The sequence below is a fragment of the Talpa europaea genome (genome assembly GCF_964194135.1).
Source record: "Talpa europaea genome assembly, chromosome: 5".
Classification (NCBI taxonomy): Eukaryota; Metazoa; Chordata; class Mammalia; order Eulipotyphla; family Talpidae; genus Talpa; species Talpa europaea.
Window position 1 is genome coordinate 55,210,693 of NC_140071.1, and position 25,091 is coordinate 55,235,783.

The following is a 25,091-nucleotide window of genomic DNA, read 5'->3' on the forward strand; positions in this document are numbered from 1 at the left end:
TACCACTATTAATATTTTGACATGTATATTTCCTATGTTTTCTTTTTGTCTATATAAGTTTATATATATAAAAAATAGTATTAGACAGTTTATGACACTTTATAGTCAGCTTCCAACATATTTTGAATATTAAATATTTTCTACAACATTTAGTTGATAGGTTATTTCTTTAAATTGGTTTTCCACTGTTGAACAATTTTGGCCATGTCCTTGATTTTGATGCCATTTGATATCACAGCGTTAACCATTTTGGCTACTAAAACATTTTTCTCTATAATTATGCCTTTATTGCTAAATTTCTAATTCTAATGGAAATATTTGCTAGTCTTTGAGACATGATGTCCAAATGCTCTCCAGGAAGAATGTATGAATATGTACTCCAACTAATAGCATATAAAGATGTCATTTCCTGAAGCTATACAATAGTGGGTATTATTATTTTAAAGACAATCTTGGAATATTTTATAGGGGAAAAAAGCCCTAGTATCTAATTGCTGTTTTATTTTGTATTTCTTAAGCTCTTATTGAGACTGAACAGTTAAAATACCATTTGTTTTACTGTTTTGTTGCTTTTCCTCTTCATGGCCTGTTCTACTTCCCTATTAAAGAGTTTAATATTTTAATTATTGACTTATATGAACTCATAATGTAGTGAGGATATTAATTTTTACATATGTTCCAAATATTTCTTTGTTATATGTTTTCCATATTATTTATGATGTTAAGATCTATTTTTTACTTATAAAAGGTTTAAATATTATGTAGGAAATCTATTACACTTTTATTTCTTTCATTGGTATAATGTTTGGAAGACCCTCCTCACTCTAAGACAATACTTTCAAAGTTTTAAAAATATATCAGAAATATATTTGCCTTCTTTGAGAAAGAGGAGTGTTTATTTTCAAATATTATTATTTTCCCCACATCATTAATTTATAATTTCAAATAGTGATTTTTTAATCAGAAAGGATTTTTCAAAATAATGAAATATTTTAAATGTCTTTTAGTCATATTAGAGACTTTATAAATAGAATATTAAAAAAATAGAGGGCAGTAAGTCTTATCCTTGTGTTGTATTAAAAAAAGATGACAAGGGACTAGAAAGAATGGACAAGAGAGGCATTGGTAGAGAAATACTAATAGTATTTATTTGGATGTTTTTTGAAGAGCCAGAGGAAACACTGCCGGGAAATTAATGTACTCATAGCAGGAACTCTTTTATGAGAAGAATAAGTAGTCATGATGGTGAAGTGACTAAGGGCAGGAAGAAAACAAGATTCCAGAGGCATTGAGTGAAAGTGGCGGGATTCGTGACATAGGCTTAAATAATTGGAAAAAGGAACAGGGAGGAGTTGATATTAAAGAGCGTGAGTGATAGGAAGCTGGTGCTCCACCATAAGAAAAGGAAGTAATGTTAAGTTGGAAGATGGAAGAGTTCAGTTTTGACCATGCTGTCCTTTGATAGCAAGAACATTTCTGTGTATGACCTCATGTGAAGAATCCTTGGAAACTGAATATTATTCTTCTATATTATGGCTTTTTCCATTTGTGAAAATCAGAAAGGTGAAAATGAGAGAATATGTTCAATGTGATAATTCTGTGACCAAGAATTACAAAAACATTTTTAAGCAACTGCAATATGGAAGACCCTCAAGACCCTCCGCTTTAAAGGAAATGATTCCTTTACCTAAAGACAAATAAATTGGGCAAATACACATAAAATATCTGTAGTACAAGGCTAAATATGTTAAATACAATAAAGAAGTTATAAACATATGTACTAAAGGTAAGCATACTAAACACATGCTTACCCTGGGGAGTTGTTTTATTGTTTTTGGTTTTGGTTTTGGTTTTTTTTTTTACCCAAGCTCTAGGTTTTATTTGATACTGTCTTTTATGATATAATGTTTAACAAATACTTTGAGTCATTGCACCTCACCCATGAATAACTAATATTTTGTTATTTTAAATTTAGAAAAAGATTCATGAGAGTTCTCTATAAAATTCCAAAATTTAAGACCTAGGAAGAATCATAGAAATCATGTAGCCTAAATCCCATCATTTTACAAATGAGGGTATGATAGTCTCTGGCAATGTTTTCCCATTAATACCAGACAACACTAACTTTGTAAGTTATAGTTCAAATGCCTGGTGGCACTAAAATACTTAAAATTTTGTTTATACCATTGAGACACTATCAATTGCCATAATTTCAGAGATGTTTATTACATGTATTTATAAAAATTTAGGAAAAATCCCAACTATGCAATAAAGTTTAAGATGTAGAAGCTTCCATTTAATATTAATTTCACTCTCCAGTTAGCTGAGGAATGAGCAAATTTTTTTACCAATTTTTTGTTTTGAAAATTTTTCTAAAACCTACTTTTAAATCTAAGGAAGTGTTAGTATCTTAGTATGTAGTTAATAGGTTATATTGTTGAATATTTTCTTGATTAAAGATACTGTCAAATTCTGAAGATTTTAATATTTTGCTATTTATGCTTATGAAAGGGTATATAATTAGACCATTAACTGTGGGGGAAAGCTATGTCTCTGTTTTTCACAATCCAAATATCTAATATCCATTTATTTTCATAGACTTTATAATTTTCCTTTACGTTATAAAGCCAAAATAATATTTTGGTTTTATGATGGGTTCTTTCTTCAAAAATATTCTGGTCAATCTAGTTGGGGAAAATATTTTTACTGTCTCTTTTACTCTATCCTTGCAATAGTAGGATTATTGTTCTACTAGTATACACATATTTTAGATGATTAACCAGGCTATAGAAAGCCACTGTATTTCACACACTCAAATATTAATTTTACTAATTGGTGGCATCTAATGGAGAGGAAGCATTTGTGAGGATGAAGACAATTTGATTATCAGGTCATAGGAAGAGCTCAGAAAGTAACAGACCTTGTATTATTCTAACTGTAATGATTTAGCAATTGATATTCTCAGAGAGGATTTTCATGTTCATATTTTTTCCATAAAATGTAGAGGTGGAATAAAGAAAAGTGGGGAGAATGTAATCACAGGGTCAAATATGTGAATTAAGGTGAAAGAAGTAGAACGTCTTACTAGACAAGAGAGCGGAGAAACTGAGACAAGTGGATAGCCAGTGGTAAAATTGCAAAACTACTTAAATAAGTAGGGTGTGATTTAATTCTTTGGAGAGACATGGAAAGGGATAATTTGGTAAGCAATAAATATGTAACAGGGACTGAATGTGAAGCCTGAAATCACCGTTAAAGTCAGAATGGAAATTGGAGGGTGGTTAGTACTTTTAATTTCACACATTCCAAGTTAAATGCTAGAGTGATACATCTAGGCTAAGAGATGCTTGGCAGTAAAAGGGAGGACAAAGGACAAAAGGACAGAGTGACCTTGACCTTGTGCAGCAAAGAACAGCGACACCTCCTGAATCACCACTGTTCCTCTCAACACCTGTGTTTAATTTGAAGGCCTTTATCCTTCTTACATTATGAGACCTAGTGAGATCATGGCTGGAGATGGTATGACTGAACTTTCGTGGCTGAGTTATACACATTTCTGTTTTATCCTCTAATCTTGGTGATGAAATCATTGCTGCAAATTGAATCAGAATTTCACTATGGCTGGCATGCAAGTTATTATTCTCAGTACACATTTTCCTCTTTACCAAAAATGGTACTAACAGCTTGGGATCATGTTCATCTGTGGAAAACAAAAAGGGAAAGAATATGAAAATTACTTTAAATCTCCTTTGGAAAATGACTTAGAAAAAAACGTTAATGCCAGATTTTAAAATTCAGGATTAAATTATCATTCTTTAAATGAATTTCAGTTTGAAAATTTTTAGATTTTGACCAGTTATATTTTAAGTCTGAAAAACTGGTAAATTACAATATTTCTAAATTTACTATTTTTGCCTCAATTTGCTGGTTTGCCTCAATTAGTAACATAATACAAATAATTATGTGGAAAAGGCCATTATGACTTATTTGGCTAAATCAGGCTCAAATTTAGGATGTTCCTACTTCCCTGATTTCATTGACGTTCAATCTCTCACAGACAAAACTGGCACAATGACCAAAACTCAGGGAAATGGTGAGAATTTTCTTCTGAAGCTTTCATACTCTTTTCACTGGGCTGTCCACAACCCAAGAGCATGAGCACATCCATCTAGGGTAGTTGCGTGATTTGTAATCATGGATTGAAAAAATATTCTTGTGACCTCATGCTTTGACCTAGGTTTACGATTTAGCAATACTAAAGATCAAACTCAGTGGAAATAACCATTTATGGGGATCTAATCCTAATTCAATCACTGCTCCTTTTATGACTTGGGGGAATTGTTTTCCTCATACTAGTCTTGCTTTTTTCTTCTACAAAATGAAACACAGGGCCTCCCCGGTGGCGCAGCGGTTGAGCGCTGGGTGCGAAGCTGCCCACAGTCTCTGCAGCGCTGGTTCCATCCCCGGCTGCTCCCCGGCCACCAGAGGAGGGTCCCACATGGCGCGCAGACCTCCCTGCCGCCCGCTGCTCCCCTCAGCAGTGTACTTCACCAGAGCTCTGGCTCTGGTGAATTCTCTCACCCTCCCGTGCTTCTGTCTGTACCAGTGCTTGTATAAATAAATAAACAAACAAACAAACAAATAAATAAATAAATAAATCTTTAAAAAAAAAAAAAACCGAAACACAATGCCTGAACTCTGTAGCCTTCAGCATACATTTATAAAATCAAATGTAGTAATATATCAGTCAGTGTCCTGGGTAAAAATAACAGATCTCTTCAACTTTATCTAGCTTCTGTGCATCAGAGGATTTATATAACAAAGCTGGGAAAAGTATAAAAGAAGACCTGGATTGTGAAATGGCTAGACTCAAGGACTCAAACACCATTAAGACTCTAGAGCGCCTCCTTTTTTTTTTAAGATTTTTATTTATGGGGCCTCCCTGGTGGCGCAGTGGGTTGAGCGCTGTGCTGTGAAGCTGTCTGCAGCCGGCGAGAATCCCACATGGTGCGGCAGACTTCTCCTGTTTCGCTCGCTGCTCCCCTCAGCAGTGTATTTCTGTCGTCTGCCTGTTCTGCTCCCTGTTCTGTCTCTGGTGAATTCTCTCACCCTCCCGTGCCTCTGGCCTGTACCGCAGCTCTTGTATAAATCAATCAATCAATCCGTCAATCAATCAATCCTTAAAAAAAATTTATTTATGCATGCAAGAGCTGGGAAATAAGCTGAAGGTGTGGGGGTAGGGGGTGGGTGAGAGGATTCACCAGAGACAGAGTGGGGAGCAGAACAGGTGAATTGACTGAAATACACTGCTGTGGGGAGCAGCGGGTGAGTCAGAAGAGGTCTGCTGTGCCATGTGGGTAACTCCCTGGCCGGGGATCAAACTTGTGCTGCAGTGGCTGTGGATAGCTTCATAGTGCTGAGACTCAGCCCCTTGGGCCACCAGGGAGGCCCTAGAACTCCTCCTTTTAGAGCCAGCTCCCACTTGACAAGGAATATGACCACTACCAGTTCTTATATCTTCATATACTTTTGCAACCAGAAAAGAAAGGGTCTCTTTGCTCTAGCTAACATATAAAGATTCTGAAACATCATTCTCACTGGTCTCGTTCAGAACATGATACAAAACCCCTTGGACCAATTAATGTGCTCAAGAAAATCCTTCAGAAGTATTTACACAACCCCCTCCCCCCAAAGTTATAGATGTGACAATTCATTGATGACTTTGGTGGGGAAGGATATACCAGCACATCTGAGACATGTTCATTTTATTAAGACATTTGAGTTCTCACATTAACAGTGAGTATGGCCATGTTATATCTTTTTAGAAGTAAAAGGTTGAAAACAAGGGAACTCCATGTTTTCCCAGATCTGCATCAGGGTTCTTCTCTAGCTGCAGGGTTTTTTCAAATAAGATTTATTATATTTATTTATTAATAGAAGAACTGGGGTGTAGGCCAGAGGCACAGAGGGTGAGAGGACTCAACAGAGACAGAGTGGGGAACAGAACAGGTGGATCCAATGAAATACACTGCCAAGGGGAGCAGCAGGTAAGACAGGAGAGGTCTGCTGTGCCTTGTGGGTTAGCTCCCAGGCTAGGGATCAAACTCAGGCCCCAGCAGTGATAGCACTCAGACTCAACCCCTGGCCACCAGGGAGGCCCCTAGCTCCAGGTTTTTTAACACTCCCATGTCTTCAGCATGGATACTTGGACCTTCTCTGCTCTTGTAAGGTCAGTAAAGGAACATCTACCTGACATTCACTTCTGAGAATTAGAAACAAACCCCTTCCTGTAAGGGTGGTTTTAGCACAAAATCCTTGATGGTGGAAGAAGCTGCCTCAATGTAATAATAAAAATAGCTCCTGTTTCTTGGTTTTTGTATGCCAGACACTGTTAGAAACCTTCAGTCGCCGTGCTGAAGCCAGCGAGTACCGGCTCCTCAGACTCTGTTATTAGCATCTCTTATTCATGTCAAAATAGTAGCTTCAAATTGGTCACAACGAGATATTTACACCACAAAAAAATTGGCAAATGTTAAACATTTACCAGCATGTTACTGGGAGCTTCATATATTTTGCCTTACTTAATCACTTAATCCTCATGTCATTCCCCTACTTATATTGTTACCCTCATATTAGAAATTACGAAAGGAGAGAGAGAGAGAGAGAGAGAGAGAGGACGAGTGGAGGGAGGGAGGGATAGAGGGAGGGAGGAAGGAAAGAAGGAAATTACCTTAGCAAGGTATAAAAGCACATAGTGTGTTATTACTTGTTTGAACCTGGGTTCTCCCTGCTTCTAGGCCCATGCACTATGCTTGAGAAAGCAATGGACCATGAGTTATCTTTTCCTTAGCCTCTCCTCCATTTGACATTTGTCAGCTAAAATGTCAGCTCATCTAGGAAGAGGATGTAGTTTGTTGATCAAAGTGCCTTCATTCAGCTGAACATCTCCAGCTGCACTGAGAAAATGCTTTTCTGTGTTTCTTCCCCTCATTGCTGTAGGTGGTTCATCGGGGATTGGCTGGAGTGCAGCAAGACTTGTGATGGTGGGATGCGCTCCAGGGCAGTACTCTGCATCAGGAAGGTCGGACCTTCTGAGGAGGAGACATTGGACTACAGTGGTTGTTTAACGCACCGACCTATTGAAAAAGAGCCCTGCAACAACCAGTCATGCCCACCTCAGTGGGTGGCTTTGGACTGGTCAGAAGTAAGGAAATCTGAGGCTGTATGTTTTGAGATGTCTTAACTATCAATACCAAAGCATTTAATGTTAAGGACACCTGAGCATGTGAGCATCTTAGAACTCAACAAGTAAGGACTGCATAATAGCGAATATGGCCATGTTATATTTTATTGCTGTTTGTCAGGCAGTAAGGATTATTTTTGGGTCAGGGAAATCAATGAAGAGCTACTTATCAATTTGATTCAAAATAAGTGTAATGTGAATTTGGAGGAATATTACAGTGAGCATTCTTTAAGTGATTTTTCTCCTCTGCTATTCTTGAGCAATATCACAGGCTCAGCATTAGCAGTATGTAATACTCATTTTCCAAGTAATGTTCCATTCTAAATACATGCCCTGTAGAGATAAATCTTTATCAATTTATTATCCCTTAGTAAATATGTGTGTGTGTGTGTGTGTGTGTATATATATATATATATATATATATACACACACACATATGTTTTAATTGTTTCTATTGCATCAGGGGGAGGGAAGGAACATGGACTTGAGGGTTATAGCATGCCAAATAGTGAGATTCAAATTTTATCATTACCTCCACTTATATGGTTGGTGGGTAAGACCTTACTAAGATAATGCTTTTCTGGCATACTTCATATAAAAATGTCTAATAAAATCCAGAGGCCTCAAAAAATGGTCTTATGAAAAATGAGGTAAGAGATAAAGTTAATTATTAACTCCTCATTCTGTGTGAGATATTCATATACACATACCAACCATTCTCCACATTTCCCAAGGAAGAACTGAATCCTTCTATAGTGTTGGTTAATGTTAAGAAGAATGAGTACCTGGCTATGTAACTAAAGGTCATTCTTCTGGAGTTAACAAAACAGGATGCATTTCCTTCAGGAAACACTGTGGTACATGCTTTGGGTATTTCCTGCATATATATAAGTTGTCTGAAAAAGAAACAAACAGAAAAACAAATTAAGCATTGTTCTAGATGTAACTTTCCCCTTTGTGACTCTTACTGCTTAACTTGGCATTATTTTGCTAGAGGCACAGGGCTAAAAGAGGGACTGTGAGTAAGATGGTACATGGAAATGGAGATTCTGACCAGTTGTGGTTATCCATGGAATCTTTGGCAGGAATTGGGAGTATTCTCCCAAGTTTCCTGGCCATACTTCAGCTTCAAAAATTACATTTTGCCTACCTAACTATATTTGTATTTCAATCAATTGTAGGGGTATTATTCACTTGGTGGTTTTGGAAAACAATTATGGACACTATGCTGGCTGCATAGTAGATGCAACAGAAGTATCCATAAATTGTTTTCCAGCATAGTTGATGGACAGCATAGTGGATCGACTAACTCATAAATTGATTTTAAAGATAAAGGCCACCATTGAAAAGGAATAGATAGATGTTCTATAAAGTTGCGCATAGTAGTAATTTCTTGTCATTCAGTGTCTAAGTCGCTTGTAGACGTCCATAAATAGTCACTGATAGTGAAGACAGATTTGTTATTGGGAAATCATAATGAGAAACCTGATGTTTGACTGCAGCAGTTCCATGGCTTTAGGTTAAGTCAGTAAAAATTACTAAACACACTGCTTACTAAACACACTGCTATAGGCACAATGGATTATATATATATATATATATATATATATATATATATATATATATATATATATAAGAATCCTATTAGCAAGGGAAAATCAGAAATATCCAGGAGACAACAAGAGAATAATATGAGACAGTATTTAATAAAATGGTGGGCAGTGAATTTAAAATATTTCTGTTACATGGATATTCAGAATCACCTTGAGTAGGATCAGAAGACTTTTTAGTTGAACTAAATGTTAAGTGATATAGGATTTGAAGTAGGGAGGAGAATTGGGAAGACAGAGAAGGTATTTCTGGTGAAAGAAATAACTGAATAGGAACAAAGTTTGTATGATACAAGTTGGGTAATGGAACAGGGTTTATTTTAAAGAATAAATGGAAGATAAGGTTAAGTAAAATAAAAACCAAATTGACAATATCTAGTGCTAGTAAGGATGTGGAGCAACTAGAACTCTCATGCATAGCTGGTAGGAATTTAAAATGATTCCGGGACTTTGGAAAATTGTTAGGCATGGTAAATGTTAAGTTTAAGTTAATTGTTAAGTTAAACTTAACATTTGCCATGCAACATTTACCATATAATACATCAATCCTAGTTCTAGGTAATTACCCTAAAGAAATAAAAACCTATGTTCACATTAAAACTGGGAGGGGAATGCTTTGCTTACTTTCGCCATAAAGAACTCAAACTAAAAATCTACAAAGTCCTTCACTGGTGAGGGAATAATCATACTGTGATACTTCATACAATGGACTACTACTAGTAATAAAAAGTAACAAACTTACATATACAAGATAGGTAAATTCAAACCCATTTTGGGGGAGTAAAATGAACTCCCCTCAGAAAGCTGGAAAAAAAATAGTAATAGGTAATATAGAATATTACCTATAGAATATAGAAATATAGAAGTATAGAAATCTATATCATATTATCCTTTTACAAAAGTGAAGAAAAATAGACAAGTTCTTGAACAGAAACTGGAAGAAATTTCTGCCAACCACTAAAACCCTAAAACATCCTTGTATACAGCCTTGTTTCACATTGGTCTCTTGGCCTACATTTTTCTGTATCATCTATTTTTATTTTAACATAAAACAACCAAGTATAATCATCTTGAGAAGTAGTTTTTTGCACATCACTATATGTATTCATTCCAAATACCATTTTAAGATTTTCTTCTGAATTCAACCTCTTACAGGACATAGTTATCTTACTCCTAGAACTCTGAATCTTACCTATCCAATCTTAGAAGTGATGTCAAATGATTCCAAGAGCCTCTTAGAGACTCCCATAGGCTGCCTGAGGAAATATGTGTAAGCAATAGGAGCATTTTCATCACAGGTCTTTTAAAGCTTGGTGAAAAGGAATGGAGCTAAAGGTGTGGAGAGCAGATGACAGGACTCAACACCTCACATGAAGCACTGGCAGCTGCTATTGTCTCTTCACAATGGAGGCAAACTCTTAAAAATATATTCATATTCAAGAAATACTGCCTTTACTGTCACAAAGATTCTAGTTGAACACATCTGTACCATCATCTCAGCCTTTGTTCAGTAGAGAAGAGACCATATTTGCTCCATACAATCCCTCCTGTTTGTTTTCCAAAGAGGGATGTGCTCTGACCTTTTCATTTCCTTACTTTACCAGGAAGCCCACCTCTTTCCTAGATGGATTAAAAATAAAGAAAAGTAAATAGCATTGAGTGAAATAGATGTCTACATAGCTAGGCAGAACAAAGTGAGAACAAGGAGGCTATTCTTCCCAGAGGAATGGAACACCTCCCACTAATGAAAAGAGGAGGTCTCAGCAGAAGAGCAGTTAACTCTTGCAAATATTTCACACAATATTCTTTTTGATACACCCATGGAAACTTTCCTCTTCTTTCTGCCCCCTCCCCATTTCCAGCTCTCAGCTGTCTGAGCCCCACTAATCACAAGGGTGAGGTTCAGCTGGTGAAAACATGTTGCAGTTAGAGGAATTTACCATTTGACCTTTTCCTTTTCTTTGCCACTGCTCTAATATAAAATTTCCATTGTTGCAAAGCCAGGAATAGTTTTCGTGTTCCCCATCAGTGAAACCCACCGAGCGCTTATGGCAAGAGAAAAAAAAAAGTCAAATTACCTTGGTAGAAAATGGCTCTTCTGCAACCTTTTGTGAAAGTAATGAAGCCATGACTTTCCCATTTCTTATAATCTAGCCTCACTCTTGGGATCACCCATGCTATGTTGGACTTAAATGGTTTTCTGTTTTTGCCCTCCCTTGGCAAGCAACCCTTGAAAGCATTGCTGCATACTGTGGATGGGCTCCAGCAATCCTAAACCATTCTTTTGATGTATTGAAATAGTTTTTGACTCCCACAGAGCACCCATTGAAAAAGGGCTGTTTCTTGTACTTACTCTTGGACAAGTGGACGACTAGCATCATACTCTGTTGATTTTATTGGACTTACATTTAGGTGGCATTACTTAAGAAGGATGGGGGGATCTACAGACTAGGGACTGTCCTTTGTTTCAGAAGACCATTATGGTATTACCTGGCTTATTCCTAGTTTCTATTCTTAGTGCTAAGGAAATTAAACCTGGCTCTTAAGAGTGGAGTCAGTCTAACCCCATTATTTCTATTCTTTACAAGTGAGAGCCAACTTGTTTTCCTTGGTGTGGTTTGAGATTTTTTTTTTCGGCAAAATATGTCTTTGATTTTTAATCATAGAGCATTAAACTAAAGTATAAGTACATCTCTCATAAAAATTACCTCCTATATCCCAGTGAGATGAAAACAAACAAACAAAAAATAGTCCGGTCAGTTTTTAAGTAATTGTGAGATCCGATTATATGACTAAAAAGAGGAAAAATAGTGAGAATAATTTGCTAAAGAATAGATTGTCCACTTAAATAGTATTTTCTAATCAGTGATTTATTATGAGAATGAATGGAATGGATTTTGACATTTGCAACTTTGCTTTAATCAAATTTAAAAATTTGTATTAGTGAACCGAGGACTTAATTTCTAATTATTACTAATGCATTTTACTGCATACTCAAAAAGCATATAAAAATATACCCTTTGCATAAGTATAGATTGGTGATTGTCATTGAATAACGCTTTGAAGTATTCATAAATAAGTTAATGCCTATTAATCATATACATAGTCATGGTTTCATCGTACTTTTCTAGAATTTTTTTTTAGAGAGCTAAGTACAACTGAGGTTGTCAGACGAATAAATATATTTATCAGATGGCTAAAGAAGGCAAAGATGAAATGTGGGCTAAATAAAGCAGAAGGAAGAAGTAAAAATAAAAACAAGCTGAGGAACATTGCTGCTTGAACGTCTCTGATGTCAGGAGAGAAAAATTTGCAGGAAACAATTCTGCTTGGAATGAAGCTGGTCTCAGTAGCATTGTGTGACTTTACTATTTTACAATTTTTAAACATTTAATTTTAGAATCTAAGAGGTGAATTATTTGCAGAGATCATAGTTGAGATTCTGGCTGCAAATATGTAATATTTGTGGTCAGACCTGAGGGGTCAGAGTTGGTGTGTTCATTGAATCAAAATATGGCAAAAGTGTAGTTTTCATTCATTCACTATGGGATTATCTCTCTACCTTTACTACTATAGGATAGAGTATACTTGGCTTATTTAGTGTAATCTTGGCTATAATTTTCTAAAATTATTTCTTGTTTTAGTAGAAGATAACACTGTACATTTAGCTTTGCATTGTCCCACAGAAAGCTTGTATCCCTTTGTACATTTATCTTTCATAGTTTAATTCTGGTAGGGACCTGCCATCTGGATTTATCTGTACTTCTCACTTTGACAGTTTCTCACCTGTACGATGAGCATGAAGTTAATTTAACCCTTCCTGAGGGTTCCTTGAGGACTAGGAAGATTATGACATGCAAAGGATGTCGAACACTGCCTAACATTTCACAAATATGAGCATTGCTTTGTCACTTTTTCCTTCTCCCTATTATTGTCAGTCTTAGATGTTTTGTTTTTGGTTTTCTGAGGACTTTTCAAACATACATGCATGAATTGTCAGACCTTGCATTGTCTGCCTCCCCTAATTGTAAGCAGGTCACTTGACATAGGCACTTAGGAAAGATTGCTAGATATTGCTACCGTCTTCAAATAACAGTAGAAGCTTCTTGCTAATGGAAAAGGATATTAGAATAAGCAAAGGATTTATGTTTCAGGCTTTAGTATATGTATGTGTGCTTTTAAAATGCGGAGGAAGGAAGGGAGCAGTACATGTTTCAATACATGTTCCCAATATCAAAAGCTAATTACAGCCTCAAAGTACTAAAATTGAATTCCCTATACATTCTGTATGTTACTTCCTATCTTTCTAAAATCTGAAGTACCCTTCTATCCTCTTGTACTTTGCCTTAATTTTTTATACTAATTAAACTTTGTATGTATTCTTATGGCTTTCTTTCTACTGATGCTAAGAGCTAAATTTTGCATCATAACGCATAGGACTTAGTCCCAGCTCTCCCACTTGCTATATGTTTAATTGTGAGTAAGTTGCTTAAACTTTTTCCATCTGTAACAATTCTCAAAAACTTGTATAAGACGGTCCTCCCTGGTGGCCTAGGGGTAAAGTCGCAGCACTTTCACGCTATAGCCATTGCGGCCTGACTTTGATCCTTGGCCAGGGAGCTAACCCACATGGTGCAGCAGACCTCTCCTGTCTCATCTGCTGCTCCCCTTAGCAGTATATTTCAGTGGATCCACCTGTTCTGCTCCCCACTGTGTCTCTGGTGAATCCTCTCATCCCCCCCACCTCTGGCCTACACCCCAATTCTATCAGTCAATAAATTTAAAAAAAAAACTTGTATAAGAAAAATATATGAAAGTATTTTTTGGACTGTGATGCCTTAAATAGTAGTAGTGTCATTTTATCAATAATAATACTAAACATTAAGAAAGGCAAAAATCCCAAAGACTGACTTCGAGTGTTGGTGGAAGGTAGAAGAGACTCAGTGTGAAGTCACGAAGGCTAGACTTCAGTGGAGCAAAATCAAGGGACTTGAATAAGGAATCTTTTCATTCTACAAAATCAATGATTGAAAGACATGACCACAAGTCTTGTTTTCTTTAAATATAAAGTAATAGTGTTGGTATGAGGATTAGAAATAACACATGCAAAGTGCATAGTATAGTACATAATTTGCAAGACACACTCAGTAGAAGTTAGTATTAGGTCTGGCATTTCATGGCAGAATTTCTTTCTACCAGTTTCTAGGACAGGCAAATTCTAGAAACTAACTCTTGCATTGTTTCCTCATTATAAAAACAATAATAATTGCCATCTCACAGGATTTTTATGAAGACTATGTAAATTATAGCACAGAGCACACCACTTGGTCTATACTGTATATTAAGCAGTAACTGCTACTCTTTTATCATTATTAACAGTAATAGCCATAGTAGCAGTAGCAGCATTAGCTTTGTGCCTAACCCTGCTGCACTAGCACTAGGAAATAAGGAAATTATTTTGTGCAGAGAGTTGAATCTAAAGAGGTAAATAGAGTTTTCCTATCATGGTATGGTAAGAATATTTAAAGAGTTTGAATTTTTATCTTGAAGACAATAGTGAATCATTGAAGTTTTTTTTTTTTAAATCAGAAAAGGATATAATTGGATTTTTACTTTAGAGTGTGGATTGGGATAAGATAAGAACAGTGAATGGGAGACTGGTTGAAAGTCATTACACTGTTACATGTAGGAAATAATGTTTTTCCGAAGTAAGTTTAGTGGCAGTAGAGACAGAAAAATCAAAAAATGCGAGAGAGAGTTAGGAGTTGGATTAATAGGACCTGTGATTGATTATCTGGTTAGAATGAGGCAGCAGCTAGACATAAGGACCTTGATTTGGCTGTGAAGTTTAGGGATAAGGAATTTCTCTGTCGATCTCCAGGGCACTAATGAAAGCCTCTTCTGGAGCTATTTTGGAAAGCACTAAATGCTAATCTCTGGCAAAGGAAAATCTTAATTAAATTTTTTCTAAGTGGGAAGGAATGCCGGTATTGCACTCATTGCAATGAGAAGCATTCATGGGATGCTTGATTTTCACCTGAAAAATGTAAAAATTTTATCCTTCTTTCTATGACATGTATTAGACTGACATGATTGCCACTGATAACCCACTCAGTGGTGTGGTGTGTTCATTAAGACACCCCCATCCCACAAATAGTGCCTCTTCATTTATCTAGTGGTAAATCAACACCATCCTCTTTCCAGATAAAAAATAATATATAATTGCTAAGTGCATACTGAAAGGCATCTGTTGGGCCCTAGGAGTCAGGAAGGTGTGGGTACAAAGATGAAACAGAAATGAAATAATTTTAAGGAGTTTATAGTCTGCTAGGGATGAGAAGATACATAAGTGCATAATTATAAAATAGACAGATGGTGATTAGGGATGCACAAATTTATACATCCTACATCATCTTTTGTGGTACAACCTTGTATTCACATGTCTGTCTCCTACGTAGAACTATGAGATCCTGAGCATAGAGATTGTCTCATTTATCGTCATACTTTACCACCCCCAGTCTAGTGTACTTCCTGTAGAATATTGAGAAACTTTTTTTTTTTTTAAAGGAAAGTGTGGAAATGAGATTTCAAATGTTCTGGGTTAGGACCTCTCGAAGGTCCTAAGGACTAAGAGAAATACAGATTTTAAGGAGGTGTCCACACATGCAAGGGAGAAAACTGACTTTTAGTCAGTCACCATGTTCGATGGGTAACTAGCAACAGAGCAGTCCAGTTAACCTGGAGAAACCGTAAGAAGCAGCATCTTGTCCTCAGTATGAGGAGCTGACTAGTTCAACCAAAGAACAGTCAAATTCATTCAGATTCACTGATAGGGAAAAGTCCTGAGATTTTCTGTGCAATGAACCTTCACACGTGATCACATGTCCTTAGCTGTCACACTGTAAGAAAACACATCTAAATCAACACAAAGACAAGTTCTCATAGTCTACTGATAACATAAGAATTGTTTTTGAGAAGATGACGCCCAGCAAGTAGGAAACCAAGGATTCCACATTCCAAAAATTAGCAGAATCTTATCACAGCTGAATGTGGTCAAGGATGGGGTGATAGAAGAATAAACTTACCCTCAATAAAAGAAGAAAACGAGTTAGCCAAGAAAAGCAAACATTAGATTTAGCTCGTAAAGACCTTAGGGAAAAAGATAAAAGTACTTTTGCTTAAAAAGTAAGGAATTTTCACACGTGAAAGACGTTGTCTAGAATTTAGTGCATATGTATATTGTATACCCAAACGCACATTTACTTCAAGAAAGACTTTCCTCAAATTTCCTTGTAACTCTGAATGTTATTTATTAGCATTTGTTTTATTTCCAGTGCACTCCCAAATGTGGCCCAGGATTCAAGCATCGAATTGTTCTGTGCAAGAGCAGTGACCTCTCTAAAACATTCCCAGCTGCACAATGTCCAGAGGAAAGCAAACCCCCTGTCCGCATCCGCTGCAGTTTGGGCCGCTGCCCTCCTCCTCGCTGGGTGACAGGAGACTGGGGCCAGGTAAAGCAGTTGGACTGTGGGCTCCTGCTGAAGCAGCACTTGACTCACTTGAGGTTCCTGATTGGGTCATTGTAAGGGCGGCAGAGAGGAGACACAACACTTAGAATCTAGGTATGAATCTGAGTGGGAAACGGTGTACGGACAGGAACAGCCACACAGACACCCTGTCATGTTCCCACACCTGTACTCTTCCACTGATTGCTGGATCCTAACATTTTAACTTAAAATTAAAAGGGAAATCATTGAGGTAATTAGAGTTGAACAAGCTACCAAAGCTTTGGATACTAGTCCCAACCCTCTCCACTAATTTGAGAACAAACCAGTTAATACCGGTGTCTTAATTTTCTCACTTGCAAACTCTTCTTCTCCTCACAGAGAAGATGTGGGGGGCGGGGGGGGGGGGTTAATTAGCATGCTGTTGTGATTGCAAGTCTTTGAAATGCTATTAATATTTATCATCAGTGGATTTATCTGAAGGATGCTATGAAAAGGGAGGCCAATATCTAGGGCTTTTGGTATGTATTGTTATTTTACACTCATTTCCAGCTTATGTTGCCATTCTTATTTTTCTGTTTCTGACTCCTAAATTGTGTTGTCTTGCTGAGGGCCCCCTTAAATCCTTCAAAAATAACTTGGCTAGAAGAAAAATAAAGTATTGTTCCTTTGAATGTTAAAAAGGAAAACCTAGGTTGCATTAAAAAATAATGCTCCAGAAAGTAAATTTCTATACAGAGTTTTCTCCCCCCACCCCGCCCATGGTTTTATATTTAACATTGTAGCTAGTCATTTTTTAATATCTGAGACTCAAATCATCATGGCATTTAGCTGTACTAGTAATGGACCTGCCATTACTTATCAGACATGGATTTCTTAGAAGTTACCAGAAAATCTGGCCAAAATTCAGTATTGCTGGAATATGGCAATTTCTGTATACCTCTTTTATTACATTTGAGGGAAAGATTTCCCGTCTCCCTATGACAAGTAAATATACTTGTTCCATGCTCAGTGCTGAAAAGGAGGTATGATCATAAAATAATATTTCCATTTGTATAAGAAATAATTAATAATTTGCATTTGTATAACAGTATTGAGTTTAACTTACACAGTGCCCGAGTGGAATACAGATGATAAGGGTAAGCATCGTATGCAGTTGTTTCACTCTAGAAGTGTGACAGGTTCACAATACATAATTGATATTATGCTATTAACAATACCGATGCATCCTCATAATTTTTCTCTTACTTTAATTTTTTAGGTAGACATTTCCTTCCCTGTATTTTCTTTGTTGCAATGCACTGTCACCTAAAGTTCAGTTGAAAGGTTTTGCATATCAGTTTTTTCCCCAAATTATCAATTTGAGATTACTCTTGTAAATGTTATAAAGTCCCTCCTTTTTCTTCCCATATATATTTTCAATTCATTTTCCTAAAATTAAAACTCATGGGTTAAAATACATTTTCAAAGATACCTTAGTACATTTTGTGGTTCTTTAGTTTGTCATTCTGTGTTTAGAAACTTAAAAATAAAAGTGTCTATGAATACCCCTGCAAGTCCTGTAAGTGCTTTGCAGAGTCTTTGCAAACAAATCCAGCAGGGCCTGTCTGTTTACCTTGTAAACATCACCATTGCCTTTCTTGGCACCAGTTAGCTCCTCTTCACTTTGATCCTAAATCTCACAGACTTTCTGGTATTCTGGGTGGTAGACCCAAAGAATAGACCCAGCCTGAAAAGCTGAGCAGTCCCAGCTGAAACTAAGCTATGCAAACTGCTCTGAAGTAAATGAATTTGTAGTAGAAGAAGATGGAGAGGAAGGCACTCAGGCTTGTTCAGCTGACAATACCTTAGAAAACTGGAGGTTTTTATTAAAGCTTTTTAAAAAATAACGACAAAACTATCATCAGGTCCCATAGCAGCCACTGAACTAATATTCTGATCAGAGACACAACACTCCAATTAGACTCTCGGGTTGTTTGTCCACAAGCCTATAAATAAATAGAGGGCAGTTGTGATGTTCCTGCACCGTATTTTATAATCTCTGATTATTCTACTTCATTGTAAGAATTTTCTCATTATACTGCTGGTAGGGGTCACCAACCCTTCTTAGAACTATTGGGATAATGGCCTAAGAAATCTCTATCTGTTGTCTTCTGGGAACTGTGTAGCTTCCATTTTCCAGGATCCATGAGTTTCCAAATCAATTCTATTCATACACTGCTCCAAGATTAACTACATATAGATTTTAAAAGCTCAAATATATGATGTTTAAAATTACAGTATCTTTTTTACCTCCTGGACATCGTCGAGATGAGTATTTTGTTTCTCTTTGTGTTGTTGGGTTTAGTGCTCTGCTCAGTGTGGCCTTGGACAGCAAATGCGGACTGTACAATGTCTCTCCTACACTGGACAGGCATCTAGTGACTGTCCAGAAACTGTTCGGCCTCCATCGATGCAGCAGTGTGAAAGCAAATGTGACAGTACCCCCATTTCCAATACTGAAGGTGAGTTTCCCATGGAGAAGGGGGCTGTGGTTTCTACTGACTCACCTATACTGGTTCCCAGGGTTTGAAAAGCCCCATAAAATCACTGTGGTAGTGTAGTTTGTATAGAGCATTTGTGAAAAGTGCGTATATACTGGATGTGTATTCAGGACACCTAAGTTTTTTTCCTGAATCTTCCACCAACTGTGTGACCTTGTTAAATCACTTAACCTTCCTGGAGCTAGTTTATCTATCTATACAATAAGATATTGAAATGGATATTCTCTACGTTCATGTCCAAGCTAGCATTCTATGCTTGACTTGTGCTAGAAATATAGAGGTGATATGTGATTTAAAGGTGAAATTTCTGTTTTATTTTGAATGTAATAATGGATCTCTGCCATCTTGAAGATAAAAATTCATGCTTGCTATACATACATATAATGAAAGCATATTCAAAAACTGTTTCAAATACCAATTTTCTCATTGTAGAAAAGGTAATTATATAGTAAGGGAGGACAAAAGTCTTCGGGCTCTAAATTTTCTTTTTTGTGTGTGACTTGGGAAATCCCTTTATTAACAGCAGATGACAGCTGAAATCCTAATTTTTAAAAAATCTTCTTTAAATAGATGCACTTTGTTTATTCAGTGAGGCATTCATTTGATATTTCCTGAATGCTACTATGTATTTGATATTTCCTGGATGCTACTATGGGGAGGGCAGAAAGATATGGCACAGCCCGGAAATTCAGACTGCCTTCTCATGAAAAGAGAGACACAGTCAATACATGCACATGAAAGCCTGAAGTCATGAGCCATGAGCTTCAAAAATTATATAAAAAATAGAGATATAGGACACTGCTTTAAAAAAACAAACACAAAAATAAAGGACTATGCTAAATATGATTGGTCAACATTTTTAGTGGAGATTATATGGTCATATATCTATTAAGAGAGATCTATTCATTTTAATCACATTTATCCAGTTTGAAGGATTTTTTAGAAATTATGTTCACTGGGGGTGGCGGTATATGTATGTGTGCACACACATGCACTGCACATCTGGAAGGTGTGAACCGGATACTCTGAATTGTATAGTGATATAAACCAATGCTACCTCAACAAATAAATAAATAAACAAAAACTCCTTTAATTAAATATGTGCTTGTAGAAAACACATTATATTGCTATTAAATTGTTGAGATAAAAAAGCTGAGATGTGAGAATAATCAATTCCTAAGTGGAAAAGAAAAAAAGAACCAAAGGATATTAAACTTGTGAGAGCATTTTGAACTTCAAAAATCAAATCAAGATTTAAAGACATTTTAGGGAGTGGTAAAGCTAGCTAATAATTAGGCAAAAACTTTTTCTCATAAAATAGCAAAATAGCAATTATTTAAGAAGCAAAATAGCAATTATTTAAAATTTAGAAAATAACATTCACTATTTTACAATGTTTCCATGGGAATTTTACTTTAGGTATAGCTTTCATCTTATATGACATAATGTAGAGAACTTGTTTCTTTGCAAATGGTCTATTTTTTTATATTTGAGCCTCAGCACAATATACTTATTGTCTAGTTCACACTTTCAGGAAGTGTATTACCTCTTCCCACATTAATTCAAAATCACATCTTTAATTTGCAAAATCTCTGACTCTAATGACATCTCTTTATTTGTCCCTTTAGTCATGAACTTGCTGGGACTCTAGCTTACCTTCTCTTGAGAAAGGCTCAAAATCCGTGACAAACAGAAGTACTTTTCCTCGTAAAACCCTCTCTCTTAAATGATATAAATAAAAATATGTCTTTTCTATAGGACTTCAGCAAATACCTCTTATTTATTGTAAATTTTTAGCAATCAATTCATCACATAGGTTAGAGGGTCTGTTTCTCTTTCAGAGTTAGAAAGTGGAAGAGTTTATGATGGATCATGTTAGAACTACTTTACATCAGCTATTATTTTAGGCTCTTATTTATTCATTTTAGTTATTTCATATGCATAAATATGTGTATGTTATATATTCATGACAGCTTTCTGAGAGCAGTTGTTACTGATGAGAAAACTGAGGCAGAGAGAGAAGTAGAGACTGCCCAAATTGCAAGAGAAGGAATTAGCAATGTCAGGATTTGAACTCAAATTTGGCAGAGCCCAAGGGCCTGTCCATTTCAACTACAATTTACATGCTATTCTTAATTCACAAATTTAAAGTAGAGTATCTTAACATGAAAACAGAGCTTGTGGTTATGAAGTAGACTGGCATGTGTGTCAGCCTGACTCAATAGACTAAGGTTTAATCACTGCTGAAAGAACAAGCTTTTTTGACATGCCCACAATAGATGTGTTAAAAATAGGTTTGTGGCTCCATTTTAGTAATTTCTTCAAAAGTTTTGTAAGCTTTATAGCTAAAGATGTAATGTTATTTTCAGAACGAACAAACTAGCATCTGCAACTGCACTTCCTTCTGTCTTAAGTCTTCTTCAAATGAATAGCTATTAATCTGCGGTTTCATGAATTATCATAGTCATTTAATCTGCCTCACCAAATCATCCTTTATTAATCTGAAGTAAACGGTTAAAATAATTTTAGTCTTCTCTGGAAAGAAGGAAACTTTTAGGAAAGATTAATCCTGCAAAGTAGACTAATTTAAGAAATGTTCTCTAAAGCTGTTACTCAAATAAAAGAGGATCACTCTCTACTACAAAATTAGATTCAAAGTAATTTGTCTGTAATAATACAGTATGTCTGTATTCCCTGCTTTCCAATAGTATATATATAATAGTTTATATTGAACTAAGTACTAAAGCTATATATGCATTGTAAAATTCACACAAGCAACTAATTATTGAATGTTATGCTTATGCAAAATTCAAATGCATTTAGAGGTTTATAATCTTACAAGGAAGATACTTTTTAAAAAAAGGAAGGTGAATGTGTTATGTGAAGCAGTTTGTGTATAAGTGCTGAGAGAGGTCAAATGAAGGACTGACGACTTTAACCTTTTGGATAAAGGCAAGCTTCCTGGACTCATAGGCTGTGAGTAAGCCATAATATCCCAGTGCGTGCCCTGGGAAAAGTGGTTAAAACAGTTCAGTTGAATCATAAGTTGTCATCCAGGTAGACACGAAATAGGCAGATAACATGAACTTCAAAAGAGAAAAGACTCTTGCTTGAAGTAACGTGAGAGTGACTGATAGGGCACGTGGAAATCAGAGCAGGCAGAGGTGAAGTGCTCCTTCCTAAGGGAGAGTAGGAAGGAAAACGCAGCAGTCAGGAAAGGGACAGGTTCTGGTTAGTGCAGGAGGGTAGCAAAGGACTCCTTCCTCCTCGTCCCCTCCCCCCAGAAGAATCAGGTTCCTTTGACTCTTAGTAGGAAGTTACTTATAAACTAGTTCAGATCTTCCCCATCAACTCTTGGGGCATAAAGTGTGGCCTTTTAGTGGGTTCGTTATGTGGAAAGTGGTCCACTGATAGAATCTTGAGAACTGTTTTATCTACCAAAGTTTAGGAAATTATCCCCTTTCTAATATTTTATTATGAAAATAATAAAAAAAAATTTGAAATATAAGCAAAGGTGAAAGAACCTCATAATGAACACCCACCCAACATTAACCCTTTCCCAAACATGTTTTATATCACATATTCATTTATTCATCACTCAGGGTGATGCTCCTAAATAATGAGCTCCATTCATCCACAGTAAGGACAGTACTCTAACAGGGGTTGAAAGAAGTTAGCATGTGTATACAGAGGCAAGAGTAATCAGCAGAAGCATCATGGAGAAGGCAAGCTTGAACTGGGCACTGGAAGTTTGCCAAGAAGAGGTTTTGATGCTCTGCATTCCTAACAGAGGGTGAGTGTGTTCTGTCTTGTGGATGTGGAGGTAGTTTAGTTTGGCTGCAGAAGCTTGGCTGATGAGGAGGCTATGAAAAAAAAAGTTATGATGTATACAGTTTTGGAGGGTCCTATATACAATGGAAGTTGAGTCTATGAGTTTTAGGGAATAAGTAAAGGAAATTGGTGAGTGACTTGCTTAGAATGGCAGAAGTGTTAAGGGGTTAGGGGACACCAGCCCTCTATGGCACGATAGTGAGAAAGGTGTTCTATTAGTCCAGGCTAAAGACGATAAAGGCCTGAACTAAGGCAGGTATAGTAGTGATCACAAGAAGGGTAAAAGGATAAAACAGAAGGGAGAGTAAAAAGAACCCAATGAACAATTAGACCAGGAGATGAGAGTCATGGAGGCATTCAGTATGACTCCCCGGTTTCAGATTTAGGAGACTGGGTACTAGAAACATGATAAGGAATAAGGGCATACATAGGGAATGAGGCACATTGGTCCCCAAAAGCCACAATGAAATAATGGAATTTGAATATGAGATTTTAAAATTAATATAAATGAGAATGGAGGGAAGTTAAAGCCACAAAGGAGAGCAAGAAAAAAAAAATCCGAAGTGGAACATCAAGAAATTAAAACTAAATAGTGGGCCTCCCCTGTGGCGCAGTGGTTGAGCGCTGGGTTGTGAAGCTGCCCGCAGCCTCTACAGTGCCAGTTCGATCCCCGGCCGCTGGGTGAGGGTCCCACATGGCGCGCAGACCTCTCCTGCCGCCCACCGCTCCCCTCAGCAGCGTACTTTGTTAGCCTGCCTGTTCTGCTCTCCGCCTTGGCTCTGGTGAATTCTTTCACCCTCCCGCACTTCTGACTGTACCAAGTGCTTGTATAAATAAATCAATAATTCTTTTTTAAAAAAATAAATAAAACTAAATAGAAGGAACTAGAGAGAGAAAGAAGATACAACTTGCTATGTTTAACATCTGTCTTAGTTTTTTATTCCTGAAAGGCTTTGGTGAAGAGTAAAATATTACGGGCTTGATTTTGACAGACTGCCACTGAAATGAAGGTAACACCATGTTGCTGCTGAGAGTGAATTATAGACACATTGGGTATCACTACATTTGCAATACTACTCAGAGTAATTTTTTAAAGTACATCTGGCAGCTGCGAATAGTCTACTCAAGCTCACCTGAAATTCTATACCAAATGCCATTTTATTCCTCTTCATGCAGTTTCAAGTTCCCTTGTAGTTTATATGGTGAGTCTTTTTTCAGCTTCTCAATATATGAGGCGCTCTGTCATCTAGGATTTATTGCTGCCAGGTAGTGATTCATGGCGTGCCATGAGCTGGTAACCAACCAGGAAAGGTGTGGTTAGTGTGCAGTGGTTTACCAGCCTGGGCTGTCTGATGGTGGCTTTGGTGGGTCTCGGTCTTACTCAAGTAAACGGCTTTGAGAAAGCATGAGCAGCTCCAGAAATCTCACAAGATTCCTGGAACAAAAGAGCTACTGAATTTGAGCTTTAAAATGGCATCTGATGTATGAAAATCAGTGAAAGGGAAACAGTGAAGGTCATTAGAAGACTGGTTTCAAGGAGGGAAGGAAGATCAGGTTTTTTTTCTTTCCCATATTAAAGCGCTTGTAACTCATCGTAGCATTCAGGTTCACATTCCTGACTGTCTGGTTTGGAGGGAACCCTGGAATTATTTTAGGATCGTACCACCTTGAGGCTTAATATGGGTGACATCCAGGGGAATAAGACTGTGTGAGAAAAAAGTGACAAGGCAAAAAGAGGAAGAAAAAGCTTAGTCCATGGTAAGAACGAAATCAGAATAAAGTTCCAGAGTTAATATCACCCTGTTTCAAATATGAAATGTTGCAATGAGTAGTGTCCCAAGCAAAACTTACTTCATCCTTTTTCAGTCTGGATATGTAAAATATCAAGAGCTGCAGTACAGTTTTATCAGGGGCAATGCTGAGTCCACCCCCCGCCCCCAGCTCCACACAGGCACCCACACCTGCACAGCCTTTGCCATCTACTCTCACGAGACTGCATCTCCAGTGTGACAGAGGTCAGCTGGTTGTGCTTTTGTAATCCCAAAGACACCCTTTGGTGTGTAAGCCACAACTCTCTGCTTACTGTGTTCTTCCTCTGAATCTCATGAAGAACTTATAGGCACAGAGGTGCATTCTCCGAAGAAAGATGCTGAATGGCCCAACCTGGTCCCAGAAGGATATGTCCCTGCATACCTCAGTCCACTCCAGTGAATTCAACTTAGGCAGACTTTGCATGTATTATGAAATAAATGTAAGAGCTCTGTCTTTCAGGAGTTATTCTTGTACTCTTTAGAGCAAGTCAAGCTTTCAAAGTCACAAAGAATCTGAATCCAAATACATCCCAAATTCTTAAGAGTCT

The 25,091-nt window shown here is 36.9% G+C and overlaps 1 protein-coding gene across 1 annotated transcript in view; it reads left to right on the forward strand.

Annotated features, from left to right (window-relative positions):
- ADAMTS6 (ADAM metallopeptidase with thrombospondin type 1 motif 6) overlaps positions 1 to 25,091 on the forward strand; it is a gene marked incomplete at both ends in the record, with an annotated part of 225,092 nt that overhangs the window by 194,295 nt on the left and 5,706 nt on the right. Inside the window, 3 exons of the mRNA XM_084234291.1 lie at positions 7,000 to 7,204; positions 16,188 to 16,364; positions 18,706 to 18,862. Of these exons, the coding sequence (XP_084090417.1) occupies positions 7,000 to 7,204; positions 16,188 to 16,364; positions 18,706 to 18,862 (539 nt within the window). The remainder of the gene's footprint in view (positions 1 to 6,999; positions 7,205 to 16,187; positions 16,365 to 18,705; positions 18,863 to 25,091) is intronic.